Below are 20,560 nucleotides of genomic sequence, written 5' to 3'. Positions count from 1 at the left end.
GCGAGAAACAAAAAAAAGTCAAAGTTCTACAAAATTAGGCTTTATGGGGTTCTCCGGCATGTAATAGACTACCTAATTTTTACAGTTTACTGTTGTTGCAAAAAGACGGTTGGTTTAGAGAGGTTTTGGGCACTAGTGGGATTCGACGTAATGGGTCGGGCCAGTGGTATAACAAAGAGGAGGAAATCTAGTAGAAATGACTTGCAGAAGGGTGAAATACCGCTTTTCTTCTTTTTATAGCACAGCACTAGCTTCGAGTTTCCTTGGTCAAACAGACTTGACATTGCAACGCTTGAATGGCGGAATAAGATTTCTACTCTCATGTTTCTATATGCCCTTTCATATGGCAACCAGATGAAGCAGTACTCATAGTTTAACGGATGTCTTAGACTACAGTTGGCTAGAACGAAAGAAATCCTTTTCAATGAAGAATGGCAACTTGATCGTTTATAGATTCAATGGCTGAATATAATTGTGTATTAACTGTATTACCGTCTTACAATGCACTAAGTATAAGTTCATCGTATTTGAAATCATTTATGTATCTGGCATTAGGGTACACTATCTACATTATCCAATTCACGTTTAAAACTCTCACAATATTTAAAGATTATTCTTTAGAACAAACCATAAGTACGTGAGTCGATAACCTACAAGATGAACTGGATGTTCATGTCTTGGGGATGAGAACAACTGAGTTGCGGCTTCTGGGAGTACTTCTGAGCCAAAATGGTTCTCATGTTGTTCAACAACGATAAGTACGATTGGTTGGGCAATTCAGTCAAAACTTTAATGAAAGCCCATGACATTGCACCTGTGGCACGACCATTTTCTTTAGCATCAGCAGAAGTTTGATCGTCTTTACAACCAGAAATCGAGATCACATCGGCAGGAGACGTCTTCATTTGTCTTATCTGTTCTTGATTACCACCACCCAGACGGGCAACTTTTTTAACTAAACCAGTAAGAGATGAGATTGCTCCACCAATGTTACCGGTTTCATAGGCCATGAAAGCCGACAAAGCATCGCCTCCCGCGTCCTTCAATAAATTAGGCTCCTTCACTACACCCTTAGTAGAGTAGACATATGGCAAGTCTAATGCGGTACCAGAATGACACGAATCGTACAATGCGGTTAATCTACATCCCGGTGGTAATGGTCTAACCATAATAGCATGCATATCGTCGTCTACAATATGTCCCACTTGCTGGAAATCTACTGGGTAAATGACATCGTCCATACCACTTTCTTCATCACCATCCAAATCCTTAGTGGTACCTCCATGACCAGAATAATGAAAAACTAACGAGTCATTTGGCCTAGCGTCCTTAACCAACCATTGCATGGCACGAAATATGTTATCCTTTGTTGGAACTCTTTGAATATCTCTCTGGTCGTCTGTCAAGATGACAATGTCTTCCCATCTATAACCCCATCTTTCGACCAAGAATGAACTCATATTCTTGACATCGTTTACACAGCCACGCAACTCATTTTGGGAGCCAAAGTAGTTAATACCTACCAAAAGAGCCTTCTTGCGTCCCGAGCAGTTCGAGTATTGGAAGGTGAAGTTGGTATTTTGGCCGAAACTCTGTGGAGCCGAAGGTGGAGGGCCTGTTGGACGGGCATATTGGTTTTGCAGCCCATATTGGTCACGCGGAGGAGGAGGAGCCAGGGGCCTCGAGTACTGCTGTTGTGGTGGCTGTTGATACTGTTGTTGGTACTGTTGAGGTGGAGGACCTTGTGGTGGGCCATAACTACTGTATCCTGATGGCGGAGGGCCCTGTGGAGGAGCATAGTAGCCACCCTGACCTTGTGGAGGAGGGGCGTTATTGTTGTAGGAATGTCTTCCTGAGCCTGGGAACATGATTAAAGTATCAGAATAGCCTGTTTCTACGGAATACCAACCGAATTGACTTCTAACTATAGAAAAAGACATCTATTCATTAGATAAAGATTGGGAATGGATATCAGGAATTCAGTATAGGGGCACTGTGTACAGGAAATATGTTACAGCTATTACCGACTGCATACAGCTGAAATTGTACAAGGCTTTATTTTTGGGATGTCGTGCAGATGATGTCGTTGTGGTAGGTAGGCAGTGGCACTGTGATGGCACTGTGATGGGTGATGGGTGATGGTTTTAATTTATACTTTTTAAAAGGTTAGACTAATCAAGTGTAGATTTATGTTGAAAATCAGCGTTTCTGTGTTTATTAACTGAAATGGAAAAAACATCGTTTATTATGGTATCCACACTGTAAGTATAATACCACGAATAAAGGTTATATGTGCCTTTACTTTGACAATACTTCAAAAATGTCGCGGCTGCAAAGAAGAAATATACGGGTATACCCTTACTGAAATGATGGGAAGAGGGAGAAACAAAAGTGGCAGGTGTCCCCAACTAAGAGTCAGGAATCTATTGACTAAGTGGCATATTTGAAGTGGATTTATATTTCACGGGAAAATATAGTACGAAGGAAGGAATAAGACGTACAATTTTTGATTGTTAGGAAGTGTTTAGAAACTTAATACTCTTAAGAATTCGGTGCAAATAATCTTATTCCATGTTCAAGGAGGCAAGGAATATATAAGTCCAACACTTCCTAATTACGAGAATTCATCTACGGACCTACAATTTTTCAAACCGTTAAATAAGTTTATTATCAAACGCCTTTCAATAGTATCTATTTAAATAATCTTCGACTGTGCATTGGAATCATGAATCAGAGTGGCACTCAAATTAACTTACAACTTAGGTTCTCCCTCTCCGTTCAAGTTGATACAAAGATTTGGATAAAGGTCACCTAAGTAGTTACCTATGTGCCAAGCAGCACCGTCCACAACCTCAATGGTACCAGTGACGTAACTAGCGGCTGGAGAGAACAAATAGACAGTGGAATCAGCGATATCTTGCTTCTTACCCAATCTCTGCAAAGGAATGAAGTCTTTCAACTCTCTGTCTGGGTTGGACAATCTGTCGAAACCTTCTGTACCGGCAATCATACCTGGGGCAATACAGTTGGAACGGATTCCTAATGGGCCCAATTCTACGGCCAAGGCGTTGGATAAAGCATCTACACCAGCCTTGGCAGCACCAACATGGATTTGCATTGGTAAACCAGTGTAGTGTAAAGTGGCCGAAACAAACAATAAGGCACCCTTGGTCTTCTTCAACTCTGGGAAAGTGGCCTTGACGGTATTGTAAGATCCCAACAAATCGATGGAGATGACACTCTTGAAAGCATTACTTGACAAGTTGCTGAAGTCAGATAAGAAGTTACCAGCAGCACCAGCAATCACGAAATCGATTCTTCCCAATTCCTTGACGGTAGTCTCCACAGCTTTTACGATGGATTGGACGTCACGGACGTCCACGCCACCGATTCCAACAACCTTAGCACCTGGTCTTAAGGATTCAATCTCCTTGGCGGCAGTGACGGTCTTTTCGACGTTTCTTCCAAGAATGGCGGCGTTGGCTCCCAACAACACCAAGGCTTCGGTTTGAACTCTACAAATGGAGCCTGCTCCTCCGGTAACGAACACAACCTTGCCCTTGAAAAGGTCGGGTCTCCAGGCACTGGTAGTGAGATATGATGCGTCTAAGGTGTTTCCCATCTTGGTGGTTTGAATAACTTAACTGGAAGAGTTGGTGTATAACAAGGTAATAAGCAAGGTAATAGTATATATTCCGCAATAAGGCAATCCCTACGACTTTTTCGCTACTACAAAAGAAGATGATATAACTCTTCTGTCGTTTTTCACGGTATCACTTCTCACTACACAGCTTTTCACGGGACCTTATTCCATATATATAGGTTCATAGCTCGTTATGTGGATTCCATTCTGTGGGGTAGAAAAATATACCACCAGACCGAGGAGCAATTTCATATCCGAAGCGGATGCAGAAATGTCGTGGTGAGGAACAGTGAGGAACAGTGGGAATGGGACAGTATGGTATGGGGGAGCTGGAATAGATACATGACTATAAAAGTTCTGATTTTGTGTGTATTTTCCGGTTTTAATAGTTATGTTGTTGGAGTAGTCCGAGGGAATCAAATTTGGAAATTCAGATACTTTTCAAGTATTTTTATTGTTATAATTATTACTATTATTACTATCATTGTTATACATCAATATGGTATTAGCATTTACTATGAACAGGGACGCTTATAGAATACCCGTACCGCAGCATTGTGGTTGAAAAACCTCCACTATCACCGCGATAGCACTGCGTGAATCGAAAAAACAGTGGATAGAGACGCTGTATAGAGGAAAATGTCGTCTGTTTTTTCCTAGGAAGACATCACAATCATCACAATTGCTGCAAATTTGGAAAGCATGCGGACTTCCAACGGTGCAAGCTGAAGAGGAAGAGAACAACATCGATGAATTTGGGTTAAAAATGGGAGGTGAAGTCTTATGGTGGCAATGAAGAGGGGTATAGGTATCGAATCAGTTATAATGTTTTTAGCTGGGCTTTGTAGTGTAGTTGATTGACACGTCATGTCTTCGTAGCACTCTGAAAAACCGTCGCAGAGACCGAGGTCGATAAAAAGAGCAATAGAAGCAGTTAAAAGAGAAAAGAAACAGTAGATACGAACATGAAATCGCAAATTCGTTACAACAACAACATTACTGAGGAAAATAACAAAATAACAATTGGTACCACTGAGAAATAACCTTGTAAGAGATAACACTGTAAAATGGAGCAATCGAAGCCTATTTGCAAAAAGGTATCAAACCAACGCTTTCAGCTGCAAAATCACAGCCAATTTGGAAGTGATGTCGTGGCCAATATTACTGCGGCACGGATGTTTAACAAGTGGTACAGGGAAGTTTGATGAGTCGTGATTTTGCAACCTATTCATTTATACGATATTTGAGTTCTTACCATTTGAAGCAAGAAGTTAGAGTGGCTATCTATCTAGTTTATACAGCTTCTTTTCCGCGGTATATAGAGTAGACTAGAATGTAACAGCATAAGAAAGAAGTTTGGCCTCTCTGCCTTGAGAGTTCCTAGCCGAGGCCATCAGCACATCTAAATGTCTCTTGCTCTCGCTATCATATGGAAACGGATATACTGTTTTCACAAATTTTATGGTATCTCCGTGATTGTAACTGTTGGCGCAGATCTTATCATGAGATAATTTTGGTAATCCTTTGTAGGAACTCTCTTCTCTGAGTCTAGAGGGTTGAGTTGATTACACAAGAGACTACAGAAACCTTGCAGCAATCTCTACGAATCTGGAAATCATTGTACCTAGAATTCGATTGAACCTTTGAACAAGCTATTCTGCTTATATTATTTGTCTAACGTATGTACAAATGGGAATAAACATAAAACATAAGTCATAACTCTTGTCTAAATTCTAATTTACAAGCCGTGGAAGGAAGAATATGCAATAGTGTTTAAGCTTTGAGGGCTCCGGAGTCTTGGTCTGTCCCAAGCATGCTATCAAGCTTCTTCAAGGATACTTGATATAATAACAACATAATGGAACTCTGTATACCTGTCCAAATGAATCTTGGCCCGACTCCAGAAAAAGCTCCAAATATGCCCTCATGCTTGTAGATGGAGATTAATGCGTTGAATGTAGATGATCTAGCCATAAACCTAACAAACGGGTTTTTAACATCCTTGACGGATGTGAAATCAGACAACTCAGCAGTATTTGTTGCGGTTTGAATTCTAGTTTTTATGACATCCAATGGCGTGGTTAAGGTTCCAGCCAACCCACCAGCAGCCGCACCTGTTAAAAGCTCTAATGAGACGGGCAAATCGCTGGATTTATTGTAGAGAATTGCTAGTTGCCTGAAGCGCTCATAGAACGCAAATTGCAATGCGCTAAACGGCAAGTCTCTGAATAAGGTTTCCTTATATCCAAAAACAAAAGTCGAGGGACCTTCCTTCTTAGCAATGGAAACTATGGCGTTTCCCAACCCTTTGTAATTGTAGCCACATTCCTTGGTAAAAGGGTTATTGTACTTACCTTGCAACTGCAATCTAGTTTTCAATACTTCAGAAGGAACATAGAATATACTGGAAGCCAAATCTCCAAGAACACCGGCTACAAAATAAGAGAAAGTCTCGTTCAAGTTATATTCATTGATGAGCTTTCTCTTGGTGTATTCATAGGTTCCAAAAAATGCAGCAGTGGAAGGGAAAGAACCCAAAATTGCTGGGGTATAACCTCCATACAATCCACGAAAGAAACCTTCTTCTTTCAAGATGGTTCTATATGCTGGTATCATGTTCTTGTACTTGAGATTATGTGGAAGGCCCTGCTGCCTTGTTTTGACTGTGTCCAATGAATGCATGGATGTGTCACCGACCATTCCACCGAAACCTCCCGCTAGCATACAGTTTAAAATGGGAGATGCCTGTTCTATTATGGTAAACTCTTCGGGACTACTTTGAGGAGGCGACGAGCCCTTGTGCCAAGGTCCTGGCTCGTGGGTTGGACCGAAACTCAACGGTATCGTCGATGATGTGAAGACTTGTGTCATGATGAGCTATTGATTAGAACCGAACACGGTATTTTTTTAGTATTTTGTTAGAATCTTTACTCTATTGATGATATGACAGTCACTTGCTGCACGCTTCGTCTTGAATATATGTAACTTTATAGGGTTCTATAATTAAATATGAGTACCGCTCTATGAATTTCGAAAATGGGTAGCACTGAATACAATGATTTAAAGAAACAAAAATCTATACGACTTTGAGTGAATTTTCATGGAAATGAATTGGTAAGTTCAGGGTACGACTCTGAGGATCACTATTCGTCCTGTCACCGAATTGCAGCCAATTTCAACTACAAACTATTGATATCTATGGGAGTCTACAATAGCCGCTGTGTTCAATTTTCACAACCGCTTGCCTTGTCTATAGGCTAGTTATTCTCTCACAAAATCGAATTATGATAAGCCGAAATTTGGCAGGATTTTACCCAGATACTGTTTCAACCCAATGTCGGTGGTTCCGTGCTCTCAAGGCCGCTGAAGCACACTCTATAGGAACTATACTACAATCAATCCATCAGATAAACTTCATTTTGAGACCTCTCATTTGATGAATTTTCTCGTCCGAATTTTTCCAGAATGAGAGGTTTCTGTGTACAGGAACGCTCTATGTGGCAAGAAAAGACGGGTTTTAGCAGTGTGAGCTGAAGGAGGATGGATGTGGGAAGAGTAGATGGGAGGGTATAATAATGAAGTAGGGTCAATAGATAAAGAAATAAAATAGTCGATGTTATTTAGTAGGAACCTATGCATGTATGTATTATGTATTATATATTACATATTATGTCTCTTTTGTGTTTGCATTTGCTAGTGGACATATATTCTCTCTCGTCCAGTGATCTCGTTTGTGTGTCTTTCGTTTGATGCGTTTTTGGATGCGAAACGGTTTTAATGCGCTTTTCCGATGGAGGGACGGAGAATATGATTTTAAAGTTAGTGAGAATCAGTGGTGGAAAGACATGCTGTGAAATAGTGTGATGAGGTCCGGGAGGGAAATAAGGTAAAAAGTCTATACTATTATATATAACATTAAGATAGGATCCCACATTTCAAAAGTTCGAAAACTCTTCCTCCGACTCATCTAGATCATTGAATCACCCTTCAAAACCCTGTCAAAAAACACATCCACTTACGGGAAGAATTCAAGAAAATCACGTGACCAAATTTCCCCGGAAATACCGTATAGAAAAATTTATTACCAGTAAATTTTATAGCAAAAACCTGGAGAAGCTGATTAATACAAGGAAACTAGCCGTTAATATAGGAAGAAGAATATGATATGATTCGAGGAACATTTTTTAAGAACGGTGTACGAGGTATACCGAGAATTCAGAAGTCTCGGAGCTTAGGAGATAGCCGAAATATACAGAACTTAACTTGTAATTTGTCTATTGAAGCCAGGAGATCATACAAGGTGCTAGCTATAGAATCCTCGTGTGATGACTCATGTGTAGCTCTATTGGACAGATTTCTGCCGAATGAGCCACCAATAATCATAGATCATGTCAAAAAGACTCTAAACTCGGCAGATATAGGAGGGATTTTGCCCACAGCTGCTTATGATTTCCATCTTGCAACTATCGGTTCTTTGGTATCAGACCTATGCAAGCGCCATAACTTGAGTTCACTGAACCCACCAGACTTAATATGCGTGACTAGGGGACCAGGTATGACGGGATCGTTATGCTCGAGTACGCAGTTTGCAAAAGGGCTCTCCGTAGCTTGGGATGTACCTTTAATCGGCGTACATCATATGTTAGGCCATTTGTTAATAGCACAACTTCCGAAGTCAGAACAACCCGATGTACCAGCTCCACAATATCCTTTCTTGAGTTTACTCTGCAGCGGTGGGCATACCATGTTGATTTTGCTGAAATCAATATCAGAGCATGAAATTATTATTAATGTGAATGATATTGCAGTGGGAGATTCTCTTGATAAGTGTGCCAGAGAATTGGGCCTTTACGGTAACATGCTTGGGAAAGAACTCGAAAAATATATAAATGAGTTCCCTACTGAACTCAAAGAAGAATTTCACACAATAGATGTGGAGACAAGAGATAACGACTACAAATTCAAATTAAAGATGCCTTTCAAGGGCCCGGGAACCGGACGGGTCCCAAAGAACATTCAATTTTCATTTGCTCAATTCTTGAGCTCTATTCAATCTTACAGAATACATTACAGACACAATGAACCCTTTGACGACAAAACCAATAAAATGATAGCATATAAGACGCAAGAGACGATCTTCAACCACATAATTGACCGAATTAATGTGGCATTTCAAAGACATGGTTTGGATAGGAGCTCCTACAGAAATGCAGATGGAAAGTTTGTAGGTATTAAAGACTTTATATGCTCTGGCGGTGTAGCTGCCAATAGGCGTTTAAGAGAAAAGTTAAGTGCCGAGCTTAACTATAAAGATGCTCTACGAACCAACACCGACTTAACTTTCCACTTCCCAGATCTTTCCCTTTGTACCGATAACGCAGTAATGATTGGTGTTGCTGGTATAGAGATATTCGAGAAATTGAGGGTGAAATCAGACTTAAGCATTACACCAATCCGAAAATGGCCCATGAACGAATTACTTGACGTCGACGGTTGGGTAAAAGTCGATGAAGAAGAGTTCAGAAATGTTTGTAAATTTTAACTCATGCATATATAACAACTACTTGTAAATACTTGTTTATAGAAGAACTTCATGTACAAATACATATAGTCTTATGTTAGGTCTATTGTTATATTAAAACATTATTACACAATGGATTGAGATCTTTAGCGGTAAATTACTCGTCAAGTTCATCGTTGGCATCTTGAAACACTTCCATATCACTTGAAGAAGCTTCAGCTCTATCTATTTCTATATTGACTTCCTCATCCAGCGACTGCTCAAGATCCTCTTCAGGAATTACATCTTCTTCTTCGTCTCTGTTGCCCAAGAAGGCTTCAGTGATATTGAAAGTTTCGATCAAATCCTTCCATGTTTGGTAGTTGAGAGTTGCAATATGGTGACTCGTCTCAACATTACTAGCTCTTTGGCGGGCCTCTTCACGCTCTTCAGGAGAGACATCCTGAACCATGGGAATTTTGTCTGGTCCAAGATACAATTTCAATCTTCCATCCTTGATCAAGAAACTCGTAAAGAATAGATTCTCTACTGATTGGGCGAACGAGTTGGGATTTATGAAGAACACAAAGAAGTTCACTCCATTTTCTTCTTCTTTTTCTAAGAAGGTATTGTAAACGCTTCTTACCATGTATGCTGTATTTTGCTCTTCATCGGTTGCAATATCTTCTGCCCTAACTTGACGAGCAGTTGTCAGGGAAGCAGATGATGTATCATCCACATTTCTTATTCTTGGTCCTTGTCTCTTCCTCTCTGTGGACAAGGGCCCATTCAAAAAATCTACCAGAATAGCCCGCCTACTGACTTGGTGATATAATGCTCCTAATTTTAACCAGTTAACCTGATTGAAAATTTCTTCTTGTCTTGTCAATCCCTCATCATCATCCTCTTCGGCCAGAGTTGTCTGGTGGTATTCGCCATCCTCAGATTCGTTGTTAGCTATACCAACTGCATCATTAGTTCTGGCATATCTTTTCAACTTGGATACGAACTCTTTCTGTTCAAGAGCTAGCGCTGATCCAGTGAACTTAAGGTTTCTAGCATTCGTTGCTGCGAAGTCCGATGTTTCCTTGAATGCTTCAGAATCGGTTAGGTGAATCTTTGTATCTCTGTTCTTCTCCTTTTGAACTCGTCCATACAAGGACCTCAAGTCATTGATGTGATCTAGTACGATACCTGAAGCTGAACCTTTGTTTGCTTCTGATAACTTTGTCCTCAACTTGGTACGAAGCTTCTCGTAGTCATGAAGGTGTTCTTCTCGAGACATCTTAGGCATTTTACGGATATGATTGTCATCGGAAGATTCAACGCTATTGGATGTGTCAGGAGATGGGTTCGATGTGGACGGGTTTGCAATGGGAGAAAGGTCTTCGTCTGACATTGTGATGGATGGGTTGTGGTGGCAATTTTGAAGGAATACTGTGGGTGATAATGAATATGATAATGAATATGACAATGAAACTAACGATAAGTTGATAATCGTATTTGGAAGCAGTATTGGTATATTGTGATGACTGCCAATGCAAAATTATTTTACTGGATCAATGTGTTTTGATATAATGTAAGTGATTTGTATAAATACTTGAACTGCGAAGAGAACATTTATGATTGTTGAAGTCTCCACAGTGGCTATTATTAATCCAAAATCTCTGGATACCAATGAATATCTACGGACTTTCTCTATTATTCCATTCAAACTATAATGCCAATATTCGTAATGTTGATAATTTCCAGAAGTGTTCAGTTTCTTATCAGATGAAATTGATTGAATTGTGATTTCTTAACCCTTCGATTTCTGAACCTGTGAACCGTTAACCTTGGAACTGATCGTTTGTTCAAGAAACTGAGCTCTTTTGGGTCTTGGCTGTGACGGGATCAGCGTTGGTTTGTTGACAATAACTCAAGATAGTGTGGAGATTGGTCGTGGATGATGGAAGATGGATGATGGAAGATGGATGATGGAAGATGAAATGATTCTATTTCTAAGTGCCAGCGTTGTTTTGTAGAACTGTTGTTTTGTAGAACTATCTCTTGATGGTTCACTCTCTCCGTCGTACTCTGCTGCTCGTGGAGTCTGAATAAACGCGTCGCGTCTCTTCAGTGACTCTGAAGGGCAGCTTTGAAGTTTTCGTGATGAGCACAGTGACGTGCGAAGATGTTTGTTTATGAGCGTTGGCGTGGAGCAATGGAATGGATTAGATGTCCAGGGTAGAAGAACCAAGTAGATGTTATAGTACTTTACAGGTCCTAAATGTTTAATTTATGAGTAATTAGGAAGAAATGAAGTGGAACGGGATTGTAGTGTACTGTATGAGTAGAGAATAGAGTAATGTATGATGTAGTTAATGCTCGTCGTTAATGTAGTTAATTAAGGAACATAGCTAATAACTGAGGTGATAAATGTGACAGATGTGATGATCCACTTCTTCTTTGGACTGGATGATAATTTAAAGAGTAAAGAGAAAGAGCAGTAGCTGTTATTATTAGGTTACTAACCGGGTTATTCCCATGTATGTAAGTTGGATACTTTCATTAATAACCTTACTGTTGATGATACCTTCTCTCATTGACTACTCTGCTATGCTATGCTCTGCTCTACTATATAACATCGACTATAACATCTACTTCAATGTTATAGTATTATAGTGTTATAGTAATACCATTATAGTATTATACCATTATACTGTTATAGTATCATAGTCTTATAGTATTATACCATTATACTGTTATTTTGTTATACTCCTATACCATTACACTATTACACTATTACACTACCTTCATACCTTCATACCTTCATACCATTTTTTCCATCTTCTGGTAAAGTCTTCATTCATATAACTTGTATTCTTCTCATCATCATCATCATCATCATCATCATCACATCTTAAATATTACATCCCTCATATCATTGTTATATCATTGTTCTTTTGTCTTCTTTGTCTTATCTTCCCCAGGAACAGTGTTTTCTTGATTTGTTCGCTTGATAATTTGACGTGTCTTTTTTTTTATTGACTGTTTCCTGTTTGCTACTTACTGTTGGATCGAGTCTTAAGTCGCGTTGGTTAAACAGTTTCTTTCCTGTCATCTTCTGATCTTTGGTATTTGATTGATCTTTGTTCTTTGTTCTTTGATATTTGATATTTGATATTTGATATTTCTTTTGTTACTTGATACTTGCTATTTGTTACTTTATATCGGTTCACTGTTTTTATTATTATTTATGCTGTGTCTTCTATCGATTGGTAAATAGATAGATTTATTACGAAGACAGGACAGTATATACATCCATTGTGATCTATAGAGGATTTATAGAGCTACACAAGATTTAAGAACGGTATTAGTTTGAATTCAGTCGGTTAAGGCCAGTGTTAGAATTGACTGACTCCATTTATTAAGTGATTCTATTCATTATCTGATTCCATTAATTAATGGCGATTCGATTGAGTTTGCATTACCGTTATTATTCAGAACATCCAACACTATTGAACACTTCAATCCTTTGACGTTTGACGTTTGACGTATCGATCATTACCTTTCATTACCTTTCATTACCTTTCATTACAAATAACTAATCATTAACTTCCAACACCATGGACAATGCACCACCACTAGCAACACCACCACCAGCCTCCATCCGAAAGCTCGATGATTCTGTCATCAATAAAATCGCCGCTGGAGAAATCATCATACAACCAGCAAACGCCCTAAAAGAGATGTTGGAAAACTCAATCGATGCCAGAGCTTCTTCCATAGAAATCCTCGTGAAAGATGGCGGCATGAAGCTCTTACAGATCACCGATAACGGCCATGGAATCAACCGTGAAGACTTGCCTCTTCTCTGTGAGCGTTTTGCAACTTCCAAATTGGCCAAGTTCGAAGACTTGGAATCGATAATGACCTACGGATTCCGAGGCGAAGCCTTGGCTAGTATATCCCACATATCCCGGCTCTCAGTCGTAACAAAGACAGCAGATTCTCAATTGGCATACAAGGCCCATTACTACAATGGCCAATTGGCTTCGCCAAATTTCAAATCAACCACAGCAAATGTAGAACCCAAGCCAATAGCTGGTAAAGACGGGACGCAGATAATAGTAGAGGACTTATTCTATAACATTCCATCAAGACTCAAGGCATTAAGATCAAAAAGCGAGGAATTCTCCAAGATATTAGACGTGATAGGACGATACGCCGTTCATTCAGAAGGTGTAGGCTTTAACTGCAAGAAGTTCGGAGAGTCATATCAAATATTGTCTACGAGGCCTAATTTACCTTTAAAAGAACGCATCAGAGTAGTATTTGGAACGTCTATAGCGAACGACTTGTTGGATATTGCTTTGGATGGCGACGAGACGAAGGAAGAAGGCGAATCAGCGAAGGAGAAATATGGCTTGATAAAAGTCAAGGGAGCAATAACCAGCTCGAGTTATGACAATAAAAAGAAGATACAGCCTGTCTTCTTCATTAATAACAGATTAGTAGCTTGTGATCCTTTGAAAAGAGCTATTACTTCCGTATTCCAGTACTTTTTGCCAAAGGGATCTCACCCATTCATCTACTTGAGTCTTGAAATAGACCCTCAGAACGTCGATGTTAACATTCACCCAACGAAACGAGAAGTTCGGTTCTTACATGAAGACGAGATCATAGAATTAGTTGTGGATAAAGTGCACTTAGTGCTATCTAACGTTGATAAGTCAAGAAAGTTTAAAACTCAAACAGTATTGAGTAAGACAGGTGCTGCGAAAAGACCTAGTGACGAGTTTTCTCCTCTATCAGAAGTTGCTGTAAAGAAATATAGACAAGAAAACAAATTGGTCAGAGTGGACGCTATGCAGAGCAAGCTAACACCATTTCTTGCTGAACAAACAAGACAACGATACACCCGAAATCTGAAAGCGGACTTTTCGCAGCCAGAGGAAGTCGATGAAGAAAGTGAAGAAAGTGAAGAAGATAAAGAGGAATCTTACAGATCAAGTTCGAGAGGCACTTCTAGAGGAACTGGATCGCTGATACTGCTGGTACTGATCCCAAGTCAAAGGTCGAGTGTCAAGGTAAATTTGGAGAGTATTAAAGCTTTGAAAAAGGAAGTCAACGATGAAGTGCATAAACCATTGACAAATATCTTCAATAATGCGGTTTACGTGGGAATTGTTGACGAGAGCCGACGCCTTTGCTGTTTCCAATATGATATAAAACTATTTTTATGCGATTACTCCTCATTGTTATACGAATTTTTCTATCAAGTATGTCTTGCTGGGTTTTGCAATTACGGGGACCTCACATTATCTGAAAGTATACCCTTGGAAGATTTGCTAGAACCCATCTATACATACCACCAGGAAGATAAGGAATTACAAGACAAGAACACTATTATTGAGAGGATAGTGGAAATGAAAGATATGTATGAGGAATATTTCAGAATCTTGGTGGGAACAAACGATGATGGAATCTATTGTCTCAAGTCATTGCCTATGATTCTTAGAGACGCAAAGCCCGTATACTCGAAATTACCTTACTTCTTATACCGATTGGGCGATCGAATAAACTATGAAGATGAAAAAGAATGCCTTCAAGGAATAATGCAGCAAATTGCTCTATTGTATCTTCCAGAGCCAATATCGGTGAACGAAAGTCCCGATTCGCAGGATAAGAAATCAAGAGAGGCTCTTGACTATGCCCTCGAACATGTACTTTTCCCCGAGATTAAGAACCGATTTCTTGCTCCAAAGCACTTATTTCTGGATGTGGTTCAAATAGCCGACCTCCCAGGATTATATAGAGTTTTTGAGAGGTGTTGAGAGACAGAACAATTAGCTTTTAGTTTCAATATGCTAAAACAATCATTAATAGAGCACCTCACCTTAATATATACTGTTACGGTCAGTTTTGTACTCGTTTCACAGACTATTTTGATGTAGATAATAATCGTATTAGCTTGCTGATCTGTGATTCAGCCTACTCAAACCCTAAATATACGGATGGGTTTAAGTCATTGTTCAAAACCAAGAACCCAGAAATGTCCAAGTAAGGGGCGCTTCGTATGAGAGTTACCGATAAGAGAAGGAGGTGCTATTGTACATGTTGTGCCATTAACAACACTATAATTACAGAAGAGAAGAATACCCAAAGAAGAAGACCTCCAGGAACCGATTTGGAAGTGCGGAGAAGGCTTTTTGCAGGCATGTTCTCGAGAGATTGCGATAAGCACCTTGTCAGGTTATTTTAGCATTTTCACGTTTTGTCACATTTATCACTTTTATCACATTTTTCACGGTATCATGGTCTTTATAACGTAAACCGGGTTACTTGAAACCAAACCCAACAGTCAATCCCGAGCCCATTGTCCTGTGTTTCCCAGGGCAACCACCCCAGAAGCACCTTTCTACCGTGGAAACAAATCCATTGACGCCAACATTTTTCACCGACCTGGCTAACGCCCACTCGACCGTATTGCTGCACACCTGCCTGTGGTGACTACCCCAAAAATTACCCTAAAAGGAGATTCCGTTCCACCAGCACATGTGATAAAATGGCTGTGAAATATCACGAAGTCGCGACATTTTTCAGCCTTATTTGGCGGCATTAGCCTGTGAGAGGGAGGTTAACCGTGGGAGAGAGGAGTTGCTGCGAAATGAGAGCTGGTGGAAGAGGAGGTGGATGCAAATTATGATGCAAATTATTATAATTGTGAAAAATGCTATGAAGACACCACACACTGTGTAGCGGTGTGAAAAGGAGAAGATGGAGGGGTTTTACTAGAGAGTTGAGAGTTCTACTTTGAATTGGGTCTCCCAGTAGTAGTAAGTGCTAATAGTTAGTGCTAATAATTGGTGGTCCGTACGGCTCTAGTAAAAGGTATATCGTAGAACAATGAAACATCTATGTAAAGCCATAAGAATTAAGGTATGCCGTAAAAGCCAAAATGTAATAAAACCCATAAATACCAATATATACCATATTACCCATAAAACCCATAAAACCCATAAAACCCATAAAATGCATAAAATGCATAAAACGCATAATACCATTTATCATAATCCCGTAGTACCATAATACCACGGTAAAAACCAAAAGGAACAACCAAAATACACCAAACACCAAACACAAAATCCCAAGAACAATAACACAATAAAACCAACTCTCACCGAATCTCTCATATCTCTCATTTCTCCCTCCCTATCTCTCCCTCTACCTGCTTATACCCTCCTTCATCCTCCCCCATCACCACCACTCCACCACCCCTCGGCGCTACCATCCACATCTATGGGAACAAAAATGTCGTCGCCAATTCTCCAAAATGCTTGAGCCGCCAATGTGGAGATGAAAAGTAGCTGGTGTTCATCTTTGATAGGGTTGATATCTCCTATAGAACGGGTTTCAGAGAACGTCATCGAGGTTTCGAGGACCACCAGTAACCATCACCGTTCTAAAGAAGGAATTTCTATTACGGGAACTTGCCGAATTTTGAACGTGTAGCTATAATATTTGGGCTATCCATAGAGTTGAAATCTCAGAATAAGTTCATTTCAGTCAGGACTAATTCTATAGAAAAGACGAGAAAGAAAACCGAGAATTCGATAATCCGGTTCACACCATCTTCTAGAAGAGCCTACTGAACTTTTTGTCCATTGAAATCACCAGTTTCGGCGTTTTGAATCGAACATTCAAGCGTCGGTTGATTTATTTATTGTCTTTGGAAGAATCTACAAATCACTTGAAATCTCGAAAATTTGCTACGATTGGTGGTATTTTTCGTTATTTAATATCATTGTATTTGATTTCCTTCCTTTGTTATCGTTACTATCATTTTCTGACTACCACCGTAGTTGAAACCGTCCTAAAAAACGTTTATTTACCACTAAAAATCATTAGATTCTAACATTATCACCAAAAAGATGCACATCGAAGACTCCATTAACGACGTCTACATCAGAACACTCAACCTCGGTTGTTTCCCCAAGAATGTGCTTGAATTCCAAGAATCTCAGGATTTCTTTCAACAGCTTATCTTCATCGATTACCAATTACAGCTCCTCGTCCAGAACGAGTTCAATAGAAATGAGTTTATGACTGCCAAAGTCCTTGAACTTCAAGGAAAGACTTCATCGCGAGACAAATTAACTCAGCTTATCAACTATGTTCATTCCATCACCCTTAACTACAACAATTCCACAAACTCATATGATGAGAAGCTTTATTACTCGATCTTGATGGCTCATTTATACTACTTGAACTCGCAAGTTGACGAAATGGCTCAAATTATGAAATCGGTGCATGTACCTGTCAAGTTCATCCCAAGCGAGTCTCAAAGTAAGTATCAGAATGATTTTATCCATTATCTCTCATGTAGATACCATGTTTTGATGGGATTTACAAATGTCAAAAACGCATACTATATATGGATCGACTACTTGCTTCAATCGCTGGTCCCATTCAAGAAATCAGAAGTCGGAGGCCAATACTGGCTCGGGTTGCTCTTCTCTCGATTGACTAACCGCTTGACCGACAATGGTGTCACACCATTATCATTCCAGGGAGTTAAGAACCAAAAGTTTTTCGACAACAAGCTCTCGACTATACGTTTCTGTACGTTTCTTTTGAGGCCGGATAGCAGCAGACTTGTTAACTCTAGCTTTAAGTCAGAGTTTGCTACCTACCTCGCTCTGGAATTAGAAGGTCGTCTTGGTAGCAAGACTAAATTCCCAGATGCCGCCTCGTCCAACGACGAACTTACTGACTACGTGGACAACTTATACCAATCTCTCAGCTATGTGCCATTCAACAGATCGGTTTTGAAGCCTTCGTCTTCCAAAAAGTTCCTAATCAATCTGACTACAAAATCGTTCCAGTCCGAGACTGTTGTTGCAAACTTCGTCTCGACTTTGATCGACTTAAAGGAATATGACGAGGCCCTCGCTGCATTCAAAACGTATATTGCTTACGTGGAGAAGAATGAAGAACAGACCGGAGGAATCATTGAAGATCTTTTGTTGACCATTGATGTGTATGCCAATAGCATTATAAGTTTTAATCCTTTGAACTCGATCGTGAACAAATCGAATGAGCGTTTCAAGTATACGAAGGAAGATACCGTGATTACGAGCCTTGCACGATTCTGTGATCAATTGCTTGAATACTTGAACAAATTGTCCACTTTTGTCAATTTGACCTACGACGACGAAGGAGAAGAGGTAAATCCTTTGTCTTTCTTATATTTGAGATACAATGTAAATGTTTTGCAGTCCGATAAGTCTCAGTTCGTCCAAGTGGTTTCCAGAGCATGGTATGCATTGGGATATTACTACTATTACTTATCGATCTATCAGTCCTCCAGTGAAATAGTTTTGCACGAGAATGTCTCAAATGTAATTAAGTACTACAAGAATGCATTGATCATAAACTCCACTGGAAGTGAGCAATTCCTTTTCAGCTACGCATTGGCATTGGCACATTCCAAACATTTGAAAGAAGCGCTTAGATTGACTAAATTTATCCTTAAGAAATATCCTGAATCCTTTAAAACATGGAACTTATTGGTATTACTTCTCAGTTCCTTCCAAACAAATGATCCAGACTCAGATTTGCCACCAGTGCCCCAGAGATTGCCAGGAACACCATCATCGGAAGAAGACCGCCCCTCAGATGAGGAGGCAGCGGTTGCTAATGGTTTCAGTTTCCGCAACAATGCTATTGAAGAGTTGTCTGAAGATGGAAGTGTGATCGGAGATGAAGACAGAGGAAAAAATGGTGCTAGTATTCACATAAAAGAGCGTCCATTGTCAGAGCCCGAGAAATTTGTTAACAACGCTCTAAACATAGCTGGTTTGTACATCCAAAAGTTTCGCCAAAAGGATATTAAGTTATCAACTGAAGTTAAATATGAGATTTTGCAATTGAAAATGACCCAGATTGCCGTCTATGAACTGATCCATGGTGTTCTGTACACTTTAGAATATCTTTCAGAAGTGTTCGTATTGTACCATGAATTGTTTGATGCTCCATTTGACTCCTTGGATAATGCTATTAAAAATGGCCATGCTTCCAATGGAAGATCAACTATCAGTAACAAATGGTCTCATAGACCTAGTGTGATTGATCCATCGCCATCCGCAGCTGCCAAACCAGGTGTTAAAATTGTTCCTCCTCAAGTCAATGGAAATGGTAATGGAAGCAGCGCAGAGAACGGCGCCTCGAACATAAAAGAAAAGCTTTTGAGTGTAGATAGAATAAAAAGACTCTCAAAGTTGAACGGTGCATCTGTTGATCACAATGGAGGACGAAGCGGGGAGAATAGCGCACGTCCTTCTAGTGAAACTACTCATAAAAACGGTGCAGTTAACGCAGTCCAAGCGCCTATTTCTTCCAAGAGAAATACGGTTGTGTCAGGTTCTTCAACTTCCAGTGACACTGAGCGTCGTATTCTTCAAGATCTTTGGTTGTGGACCGCTCGTATATATCTCAAGATTGGACTTTTGGAGGATTGTGAGCAGTGCATCGTTGAAGCTGAGTCAGCTTACGAACCTAACATCAAGACATATACGACGTTGGGCTATCTCACTTCGAAGACCCGTAAATTCCTTGCGTTACAAGAGTTTGAGCGCTCGCTTGAGATCGTAAATAAAGACGATCCATACAATCGTATCGATTACGGTTACACATTGCTTGGACTTTCTAAATTGTTCATCATTGATGATGTTAAAGACAATTCACTTTTTATTTCTGGCAAGGATGTTAACGCTGGTTTAATTCGTTTGAAGAATTTATTGGAGAAGTACTCTTTAAGCTGGCCATATGGACATAATAATTCTGAACTTTGGTTCTACTTATCTAAGATCTACGAGAACGTTGACGACAAGACCTTGCTTACCAAGAGTTTATGGAAATGTGTCGAGTTGGAGGATTTCAGACCCGTCAGGTCGTTTAATGTTTGTGAAGACTACAATTTCTAGAAAAAGGAGAAAATAGAGAAAATAGAGAAAGGTGAAGAAAGAACGCTAATAAGGCAAAAAAAAACTTAGAATCCCATAGGGTTGCTGACACAAGTCCAACCGACTCCGTTATAGTGGGAAGAGTATTCTTGTTATAATATTATTAATTTATATTATTATTAATTTATTACTGTTAATACAAAACATAAGCTTATATCGAGCGATGACGTAGCCTGCCGCCGTAGTAGCAGCCATAGATACCCTGTTTATATATCGATAAATGGCGAAGAATAGTTTATTTTTCGAATCCACAGAAACTACCTTTTCTTAGCGTATTATTAACCTTAAAGCCCGGGTGTCTGAATTGCTATATTTTTGCAATAGCTAAGAAATAAAGCACAGTTTCCTTTCCGTATGTGGGTATAACAATCGGCGGGGCATTTTTACCCCCGGTTGTAGACTTTCGAG

General features: G+C 39.7%; 7 protein-coding genes across 7 annotated transcripts; 3 read left to right on the top strand and 4 right to left on the bottom strand. All coding sequences in view use genetic code 12, as the record gives it.

Moving 5' to 3' along the window:
* Positions 1-650: 650 nt before the first annotated feature.
* On the bottom strand, positions 651-1,868 carry RJT20DRAFT_144779 (caspase family protein; the record flags this gene model as incomplete). The annotated part of the gene is made up of 1 exon (XM_064918756.1): positions 651-1,868. One exon carries the CDS (start codon positions 1,866-1,868, stop codon positions 651-653), a length of 1,218 nt encoding a protein of 405 aa, XP_064774778.1.
* Positions 1,869-2,752: 884 nt separating this feature from the next.
* SPS20 (Sps20p) lies at positions 2,753-3,622 on the bottom strand (the record flags this gene model as incomplete). The annotated part of the gene is made up of 1 exon (XM_064921502.1): positions 2,753-3,622. One exon carries the CDS (start codon positions 3,620-3,622, stop codon positions 2,753-2,755), a length of 870 nt encoding a protein of 289 aa, XP_064774777.1.
* Positions 3,623-4,964: 1,342 nt separating this feature from the next.
* Positions 4,965-6,776, bottom strand: RJT20DRAFT_33690 (uncharacterized protein). The gene has a single exon (XM_064919736.1). It carries the CDS (start codon positions 6,512-6,514, stop codon positions 5,417-5,419), a length of 1,098 nt encoding a protein of 365 aa, XP_064774776.1. The 5' UTR covers positions 6,515-6,776; the 3' UTR covers positions 4,965-5,416.
* An 881-nt stretch (positions 6,777-7,657) lies between these two features.
* Positions 7,658-9,252, top strand: RJT20DRAFT_126743 (putative N(6)-L-threonylcarbamoyladenine synthase). Its single transcript, XM_064916820.1, has one exon. It carries the CDS (start codon positions 7,809-7,811, stop codon positions 9,183-9,185), a length of 1,377 nt encoding a protein of 458 aa, XP_064774775.1. The 5' UTR covers positions 7,658-7,808; the 3' UTR covers positions 9,186-9,252.
* Positions 9,253-9,321: 69 nt separating this feature from the next.
* On the bottom strand, positions 9,322-10,428 carry RJT20DRAFT_94510 (Smc5-Smc6 complex subunit; the record flags this gene model as incomplete). The annotated part of the gene is made up of 1 exon (XM_064921535.1): positions 9,322-10,428. The coding sequence occupies one exon, from the start codon at positions 10,426-10,428 to the stop codon at positions 9,322-9,324; it is 1,107 nt and encodes a 368-aa protein (XP_064774774.1).
* Positions 10,429-12,400: 1,972 nt separating this feature from the next.
* MLH1 (mismatch repair ATPase) lies at positions 12,401-15,118 on the top strand. The gene has a single exon (XM_064919735.1). It carries the CDS (start codon positions 12,752-12,754, stop codon positions 14,960-14,962), a length of 2,211 nt encoding a protein of 736 aa, XP_064774773.1. The 5' UTR covers positions 12,401-12,751; the 3' UTR covers positions 14,963-15,118.
* A 1,941-nt stretch (positions 15,119-17,059) lies between these two features.
* Positions 17,060-20,308, top strand: RJT20DRAFT_116427 (uncharacterized protein; the record flags this gene model as incomplete). The annotated part of the gene is made up of 4 exons (XM_064915833.1): positions 17,060-18,836; positions 18,903-19,289; positions 19,344-19,415; positions 19,515-20,308. 4 exons carry the CDS (start codon positions 17,060-17,062, stop codon positions 20,111-20,113), a joined length of 2,835 nt encoding a protein of 944 aa, XP_064774772.1. The 3' UTR covers positions 20,114-20,308.
* Positions 20,309-20,560: the final 252 nt, after the last annotated feature.

This window comes from Scheffersomyces xylosifermentans (genome assembly GCF_036884685.1).
Source record: "Scheffersomyces xylosifermentans strain CBS 12540 chromosome Unknown RJT20scaffold_3, whole genome shotgun sequence".
Lineage (NCBI taxonomy): Eukaryota > Fungi > Ascomycota > Pichiomycetes > Serinales > Debaryomycetaceae > Scheffersomyces > Scheffersomyces xylosifermentans.
The sequence above is the reverse complement of the archived record's forward strand: the minus strand, read 5'-3'. Positions and strand labels throughout refer to the sequence as shown.